The following is an 8,826-nucleotide window of genomic DNA, read 5'->3' as shown; positions in this document are numbered from 1 at the left end:
TTAATTGAAATGTCTGCTGTGGTAAATTCTATCTGGCTGATTAGTTGACAAAGAAACCCATACCCTAGATTCAGTTTCCAACTTTTGCAACTCTCATTCCATTTATAACTGGCTGGGTCTGCTGAAGTATCTTCACACTGAGTTAATAAAAGATATAAGGCACAGCATTCTTGGGGACATAACTTATGTGTCAAAAAATCACAATCCTATAAATAGAAGCAAACACAGATCTATATACTTCTTTATAAAAAGGCATGGGGTCAGGCACTGGTAAATCCAGTTGAAAACATATTCAAGCCCCTACTCCCCCACCTACAGGGGAGCTTCCTGAATTGTAAAGCAATGCTGCAGATGTCTTTTGTTTTTCTTCCCCACCACCTCAATTTCTCAGTCTAATAAAATAAAATAGGAACAATAAAAAGTTTACAAATGTTGGCTCAGAAGATACTGCATTCTTTTCCAATGTAGTCAGCCTTGTTTTCCACAAAAACACTCTACACGGTAGCATGACTTATTTCTTTATTATAGTCTATAAAAGCAATCCAAATGCACACCCACCATTAGGGAGTTCACATCTTAATGTAGATCTGGCTATAACCTAAAGTAGACCATGATGTCTACTTTATATAGGCCCTTATCTACCTCCTGCAATTATTTATACCCCAACTTAATGACTAAGAGGGGAATGGCTGGTATATCACATCAAAGGGTTAACTGGAACATGATGGTAGGAGAACCTGGTGGGGGTTGAATTGTTATGTGGAAAACTGAGAAATGTCCCACATACATGTAAAACTACGGCATCCTACTGTGAACTATAAACCACTAACCCAATGAAGAAATTAAAAAATTAAGAGGGTAACGATATGTCTATCATCATTGAACAAGTAGCTGAATTACTTTGCAATCTGTATAAATGGGCTTGCAGGAAAATGGGCACAAGAAATAGTCAATGGCATGTAATAGGTAACTGCTTATCTTGTTTCAAGAGGCATTTTCCTAAACCCTTTCTTAAGGACTGAAGACCAATTACAGAGGACTCAAGTATTTAGAGTCTTCTCACTTTGAGGTACTAAAAGCCTAAGATAAAGATTAGTCATACCTAAGTAGCATGCAATAGAAATGCTTTTAAACCAACATGGTTAAGTGTTGAAGATTTTTAAAAATCAAAATATTTATTCACATTAAATTTTAAACTAAAGTAATAAATCCTCTGTGGTAATGATTTAAGTGCAAGTAATCCCGACTTTCACATTCGTGTGCTTCTTTCAGGGAAAAGGCAAATCAGTTGTTCTTGAACAAGTCAATACAGCTCTGCAAGAGGGAGACATTGTTCTGGAAGAAAAACAAGAGTCAAAGTAGAACAATGAATGTTTCTTAAAGTCCAAGACTTTCTATATACAGTTTCCTTGTTCTATGCACATATAGGTAATTAAACTCATTTATAAACTAAGCTTTTTTTACTAGAGGATTTGGTACTATTAAGTCACAATAGAAACATAAAAGTATACCCCTACATTCCATTTTACTTTAAGAGGCAGAGACAGTGAAGGAGATCATAAAACTGAAGCATCCTTCAATAAGTTGAAAGCCAAGCTGGATGCAGGGTGGGTAAGCATAAGACAAAGCAGCACACCATCCAAGTGAGCTATTTCACTAGCTCTAACCCAATTTCACTGAGTTTCCTCAGTCTGGTAGTACTACTGTTTGAGTGAATCACAGATTAAGAGCTAGTCAACTGACAACTAGCACATCGTTTATTTGCTTCAATTGCAACCATATCAATTCTATCTTCTGTGACTTATCCAAGTGACATGTAGGGCAACAGCAAGTGTTTGTTCACCAGGTAGAGCAAAGATCTAGGTTTAACCTGTGGGCCAACCACATGGGAGTACTTGCAGAGGGGAACCTTACCAAATTATTGACCTCCATCTTTTCTGTACAAAATTATACAGACTTACATATATTAAAAGGAGATTAATGTGGTCTATAAAGTTGTAGAGGAAAAGAATGGCAGCCAACAGCAAGAACACCCTTCTAAGAGGATGATTTCATTAAATCATTACTGGTTTCTGACTTGCAATGCAGAGAAACATTTAACATGTACCTTCTACTTATAAGTAAAATCACAAGGGTATAGAGCGTTCACCCAGCAGTAAAACCTCAAGTTTGATGTGTATTGGAGATGCTCTAAAACTAAACCATAAAGCAAACTCCATGTGTCTGATGATACAGCAAAGTGGAAAATGACTTACAATAATCTCTATAATTTTTAAAAGCTCTTACCTTGGCATGCTTTATTTCCAGTTCAGACATTTCAATTAGATTCTTTCTAAATGCTGCCACTCTCTTTCGTTTGAAATTGATGAGTTCTGTAAGAAACCAAGTTGAACAACTTTCAGCTTCGTGTTAATTCTCAGTATTACTTACTTACAACTGCATAGCTCTATTTTTGTGACTAAAACACAAGAGATACTGTATGTAGTATGAAACTGTAGCGATATGCTTGTCACTGCCGGTAAGAATACTGAGCAGGGGAGTTGTGCAGTGGGTTAAGCACACATGGTAAGAAGTGCAAAGACTGGCAGAAGGATCCAGGTTTGAGCCCCTGGTTCCCCACCTGCAGGGGAGTCACTTCACAGGTGGTGAAGCAGGTCTGCAGCCCTCTCTGTTGTCCCCTTCTCCCTCCATTTCTCTCTGTCCTAACAATGATGACATCAATAACAACAATAACAGTAAAAAAAAAAAAAAAAAAAGACAAGGGCATCAAAAGGGAAAATAAATAAAAAAATTCTAAGCGGGAGTCGGGCGGTAGTGCAGCAGGTTAAGTGCACATGGCGCAAAACCCAAGGACCAGTATAAGGATCCCAGTTCAAGCCCCCGGCTCCCCACCCTTAGGGGAGTCCCTTCACAAGGGGTGAAGCAGGTCTGCAGGTGTCTTTCTCCCCCCTCTCCATTTCTGTCCTATCTAACAATGACATCAATAACAATAAAAAAAAATAAGAGGGGAATAAATATTAAAAAGAAAAGGAGCATCAGAAATCAGAACGGGGAGAGTGTAAGAGTCCATGGCTTATATGTATATTAAATGCCTCAATTCAATACCCAACACCACAAAACAAACCATAATTAGAATGGTCACTGACTACTTAGAAAATCGTAAATGATTTATCTTCTTTATGTCAAAGATTGTAGAGAAGCCTGGGGAGATGGTGAATCACACAAATGGCTTTTCTGTTATTTTTACATTTAAGAATGGCACTTTCACCACCAGGTTAATTAAGCGCACATAGTACAAAGCACAAAGACCCAAGCAAGGATCCCAGTTCAAGCAGGTCTGCAGGTGTCTTTCTCCCTATCTTCCCTATCCTCTCAATTTCTCTGTCCTATCCAATGGGACATAAAGAAAAAAACGGCCTCCAGGAGCAGTGAATTCATAGTACTGGCACCAAGTCCCAAGTGAACCCTGGAGGCAAAAAATTTAAAAAGTCCTACAACACTGCCACTTATGTTCACTTTCAGTTCATTCTCATCAGTTCAGGCACAAATTGTGGAAAGAATTCTACAGTATTATAAAAACTACTAAAATGCCAAGTATTATGCATTTAAGCTTACATGGTGGAAAAACTGGGGATATTATCAAGCAACTAATCCTAGGCAATAAAGATAGGCCCAAGATGATATTGTTTAAATTACAGCTTTTAAAAAATTCTCTCAAAAATTGTCAGTCACTAAATACTCTGGTCTGTGTATCTAAGATTTCAATTCAGTAATTCTGAAGCATGAGTGCACAGGTAAACAGTTCAAGGACCCATGTTCAAGCCTCTGGTCCCACCTGCAAGGGGAAAGTTTCACAAATGATGCAGTGCTGCAGGTGTCTCCCTCTCTTATCTACCCCTTCCCTCTTGATTTGTCTATCCAAAGTTTCTAAAAACAAAGAAATCCATGGCAAAAGTATATCACATAACACTCAAGCATGAGGTCCTGAGTTCAATGCCTGGCAGCACAGGTACCAGAGTGATGTCTGGTTCTTTCTCTTTCTCATTAATAAATAAAATCCTTTAAAAAAATACATTTTAGTGGTCCCAGAGGTGGTGCAGTGGATAATGCACCGGACTCTCAAGCGTAAGGTTCTGAGTTCAAGGCCCGGCAGCACACGTACCAGAGTGATGTCTGGTTCTTTCGTCAATAAATAAAATATTTTAAAAAATACATTTTAAACTATGCTTTAACATAGTAATCTGTGATCAATAAAGTTGATAAAGGAGATGTAAGGAAATACTTGTGCATACAAGTACTTAAGCTGAAAGGCTAGAGTTAGGAAGGAACAGAAAGTTGGCTAAGATAATCATCGGCACTGCCTAAAATCTATAAATGACCTCAAATTGTGTCCTAGATCCTCATAGTTGATCCTGAGATAATTTTAAGGTAAATGTTGGGGTTGGTTGAGTCCGGTAGAGTGTACATGTTAGTTAGACCATGTAAAGTAGCTAATTCAAGCCCACTATTCTACCTTCTCCACTTCCCCAACCCATCTGGTTCTATCAAATAAAACAGAAGAGCCACTGCGAACAGTGGATTCACAGTACTGGCACTGAGCTTTAGCAATAACCCTAGTGGGTTAATAAAATGTCATTTTGGGATTTGGGCAATAGCATAGTGGGTTAAGTGCACGTGGCGCAAAGCACAAGGACTGACTGGCCTAAGGATCCCGGTTCGAGCGCCCGGCTACCCTCTGTAGGGGATTCGCTCCACAGGCATTGAACTCTGCACGTGTGTCTTCCTCTCCCCCGCTATCTTCCCTCCTCTCTCCATTTCTCTCTGTCCTGTCTTTCTCTTCTAACATCAATTAACAATAAAAAAAAAAAGGGCAACAAAAGGGAAAATAAGAGTCTGCTTGCATATCCATTATGCTATTTCCTCTACCCACAAATGTCACTGTAAAAATAACACAAGTTAGAGACAACTGAAGAGTTACAACACCAAATGCAATGCTGGGGCAGCATGCTATAATGGAAAACATTTTTTTTGCAACCTTTCCTCTGTAAGCTGGAAACTATTCGAATTAAAAGGTATAATAACCTTCTTTTGCAGACTCAGAGAGCTGTTCAAATTTCTGACAGCATTCCTGTTGGTTTGTCTCAGCCAACTTGACATCTTTGCTTTTCAAACGGGCTTTATCCAGTGCTTTGTTTGAGTTCTCATAGTCAATGAGGGCTTTGGTACGTCTATATAACAGATCCTGAGGGGGGGGGGGGAGAAACAGTAATACTCACCAGAGAGGAACAAAGAAAAACCAGTTATCTAAACCATTTCAAAAATTATACAAATAACCAGTGTCTAGAAGGCTACACAGCATGTAGGGCATGAGGTCCAGAGCTCAATAACCAACATTACATATGCCAGGCTATTGCCCTGAATTTTCAAGTTACTAAAACATGAGGGGAGAAATATACTTTCATCCTGCCCAGTATTTGTTAAAATCTGTGTTCAGCCAAGATTAGCAACATTTTTCGTATGAATAAAAATAAAACCTAGCAGTGAAATTAAGTTAGCTGTTATGTAACAAAACATATGCAGCAGCCAGAGAAAGAGTTCAAGGAATAAAGCACAGGACAGACATGTTTGATGTTCCTGATCCAATCCAGGCTGTGTATGCCCAGTGATGTTCTGGCTTCTTTCACAATATAAATTAATAAATCAGGTCTGGCAGGTGGTACACACTACCAAATTCAAGTTCGTGGGGTGAAGCTCCCAGATCCACTCATGAGGGGGGTATAGGTGGGGGGAAGGGCTTCAGGAGCACAAAGAAGTCCCAGGTGAGCAGTAATATGAAGGTTTAATTCAGTGGTACTACACTTTGGTTCCTTCCAGAAACCAAATCAAAAGAAATACATCTGAAATTAAATCTGCCCTGGGAGTCAGCAAGGAGTAACCCAGATATAACAACTACACTGAGGAAGAACCCTTACCTTGGCAGCCTCTATGTTGAGCATGTAGTATCGAAGGAGTTCTGTCAACTTTAAATCTTCATCTGAAGAAACTCGACTCTCCACTTTCTATAAAAAAAAGTCACCATCTAAGCAGAAATATAGATTATATAAAATATATACTGTATGTTGATTGCATAACAATCCTTACCCTAAGTTTTTCAAAGAGCTCAGCAACCTTCAGCAGGTACCTGAAAACAGATATCTTGGTTTATACTTAAGGTCTTGATATCTCAAATATAAACTTCCCATAATTTTCTGAATTTAGCACTGGTAGCACTGATTACTTTTTCCAAATAGTACTTTGATCTAGTAGAAAATAAGGTAAGTGGCTTACAGCACCACTTGCACTGGACTTCTTTCTGCCTTCAGTTATCGCTGGGGCTGGGCTAAGTGTCTACACTTCAAATCCAGTGCTCCTGGCAGCCATTTTTTTGCCATTTAAAAAATTTATTGGGCTTGGGAGACAGCATAATGGTTATGCAAAAGCCTTTCAAGACTGAGGCTCTGAGGTCCTTGGTTCAATCCCCAGCACTATCATAAGCCAGAACTGAGAAGTGTTCTGGTTTCTTCATCTTTCCCTCTGTATCTACTCTTTCTCATTAAAGTATTAAAAAAAAATTACCAGACAGGAGAGAACTTGAGGGAGGTGGGGAGACCCCTACAGGTGAGGAGCAGGGTCTCAAACCCGAATCTTTGTGCTTCATCTTATGTATGCTTAACTGGTGGGCCGCCATCCAGCCCCTGCACTGTTACTTTTTCTGATGTGGGCTTGCACCTATACATTATCATTGAGCTGTATCCCTGGTTTCTGGTGTGTGCTTCTCTTGGTGTCGCCTCAGTCATTTCTGACAAAGAAATCTGAACTGCCCTATAAGCAGGGCACTACTACTGAGCTCTGGCTTAAGGCAGTGAGGATTGAGCTGGAACTTGGGGAGCCTCAGGCATGAGAATCTCTGCATAAGCACATGTCATCTGCCCTGACCCCAAAACTTACTTTTTGATTGCGGTGGGCTCTTCTAAAGCCAGGCTGTGCAGGCAGGCTGCAGTGTGGATATAGTCATCTGCAACATCTGTGGAAACAAGGACAATACTTCTTATGTAAATAGAACTGGCATATTAGCAAAGGTACCTACCTACCTGAAGACTGACTGGATGCTTACTTTTATGTGATCTTGTCATTTTGTCGGCTTTTCCACAAGAATCCTTGATTCTATTATAATAATTAATGAGGAAATTCTTCTCTTGCTCAAAGAAGTCATCTACCTCCTAAAATAAGAAAGGTGAAACTTTGTAAAAATTTGTTTTGCATTAAAGTTCTTAAGTCTAACCCATCACAGATCAATCTGACAAAGTACCATTTCATATGCTAATCAAAAACCAAGTGCTAGTAAGAAATGTCAAATGAATTTTCTAATATAGTCTGGAGTCTTCTTCAGACACCAGATACTTGTAAATACAACTTAAAAAGGAGATAGGGCCCTTGAGCGAGCATGAAAAGTCCTAAGATTTTACACCAGTACCAAATTATGCTGGAGTTAAGCAGTACCTCTGGCTTCTCAATCAATATAACCAAAATTACTTTAAAACATTAAAATATATTCACCAAGTCCATGAAGTATAACATGTAAATGAAATTTAAGTTTGTTTCCCTAATTTATGAATTAAAGTTATCTATTTACATGAAAACAATTTTTTAATTTTAGTCTTAATTTTTTTATTGGATAGAGACAACCAGAAATTATGAGAAGGGGGTGAGAGCAATACAGAGACACCTGCATCACTGCCTCCCCAGTTGCAAAGCTTTCCCCCTGCAGGTGGGGACTAGGAAGCTTGAACCAAGGTTGTTGAGTATTATTATTTTTTTATTGTTGTAGTTATTATTGATGTTGTTGTTGGATAGGACAGAGAGAAATGGGAAAGAGGAAGGAAAGACAGAGAGGGGGAGAGAAAGATAGATACCTGCAGACCTACTTCACTGCCTGTGAAGTGACTCCCCTGCAGGTGGGGAGCCAGGGGCTCGAACCGGAATCCTTACGCCAGTCCTTTGCGCATAGTGCCACATGCACTTAACTCGGTGCACTACCACCCGACTCTCCGGTTGTTGAGTATTATTAACATGTGTGCTTAACAAGGTGTGTCACCACCAAATCAAGTTACTTACCTTAGCTCCAGAAAAAAGGACTTCATCAGCACTCTTCACCACACTTTTAAAAAATCCTCCAAACATCTCTTTGGTATTTTTCCGCCTAACACTTAACTGAAGAAAATCAAAGAGAACAGCTTATAGTATATACATTTTTCTAGGTTAAGTTCTTAATACACCCCAAGTAATATTGTTTACCAAAAAGCATAGACATAAATAAAACACTTTGAAGTATATCAAGAACCACATTTAAAGTATCTAATGACTGGCTAAGTCTGAAAGTCCTAATTTGGTGCTTTTAAGACCTATTTTACTTATCTCAGGAGACTGAGTCCACATGAGAAACAGAAAACACTGAAGCCAGAGCCACTCTGGTACATACACTGCCATGGATTGAACCAGGAGTGTCAGGCATGCAAATCTTAATAGCTCTACTACCTTAGCTATTTATTTCCTCCTGGCTTTGATACATTTTAATTCAGATACTTTGAAAAAAAATTATCAAAGCACCCAGTCTTCATAGCTTTAAAATTATTCTATTACAGGGGCTGGGCGGTGGCACAGTGGGTAAAGAGCACATTGCACAAAGTGCAAGGATCTCAGTTTGAGTCCCGGGCTCCCAGCTTGCAGCTGTCTATTTCTCTTTTCCCGTCCCCTCTTGATTTCTCTCTGTCCTATCCAACAACAATG

At 39.2% G+C, this 8,826-nt stretch overlaps 1 protein-coding gene across 4 annotated transcripts in view; it reads right to left on the bottom strand.

The window, feature by feature from the left end:
* Window positions 1–502: 502 nt before the first annotated feature.
* SNX5 (sorting nexin 5) overlaps window positions 503–8,826 on the bottom strand; it is a 17,945-nt gene continuing 9,621 nt past the window's right edge. For all 4 annotated transcript variants that reach the window (XM_016189449.2, XM_060186382.1, XM_060186387.1 and 1 more), the window contains 8 exons: window positions 8,155–8,250; window positions 7,154–7,259; window positions 6,988–7,063; window positions 6,142–6,181; window positions 5,973–6,059; window positions 5,083–5,242; window positions 2,287–2,372; window positions 503–1,335 (listed from right to left, as the gene is read on the bottom strand). In XM_016189449.2, the coding sequence (XP_016044935.1) occupies window positions 1,285–1,335; window positions 2,287–2,372; window positions 5,083–5,242; window positions 5,973–6,059; window positions 6,142–6,181; window positions 6,988–7,063; window positions 7,154–7,259; window positions 8,155–8,250 (702 nt within the window). In that variant the 3' untranslated portion in view covers window positions 503–1,284. The remainder of the gene's footprint in view (window positions 1,336–2,286; window positions 2,373–5,082; window positions 5,243–5,972; window positions 6,060–6,141; window positions 6,182–6,987; window positions 7,064–7,153; window positions 7,260–8,154; window positions 8,251–8,826) is intronic.

Source organism: Erinaceus europaeus, chromosome 1 (genome assembly GCF_950295315.1).
Source record: "Erinaceus europaeus chromosome 1, mEriEur2.1, whole genome shotgun sequence".
Classification (NCBI taxonomy): domain Eukaryota; kingdom Metazoa; phylum Chordata; class Mammalia; order Eulipotyphla; family Erinaceidae; genus Erinaceus; species Erinaceus europaeus.
The sequence above is the reverse complement of the archived record's forward strand: the minus strand, read 5'-3'. Positions and strand labels throughout refer to the sequence as shown.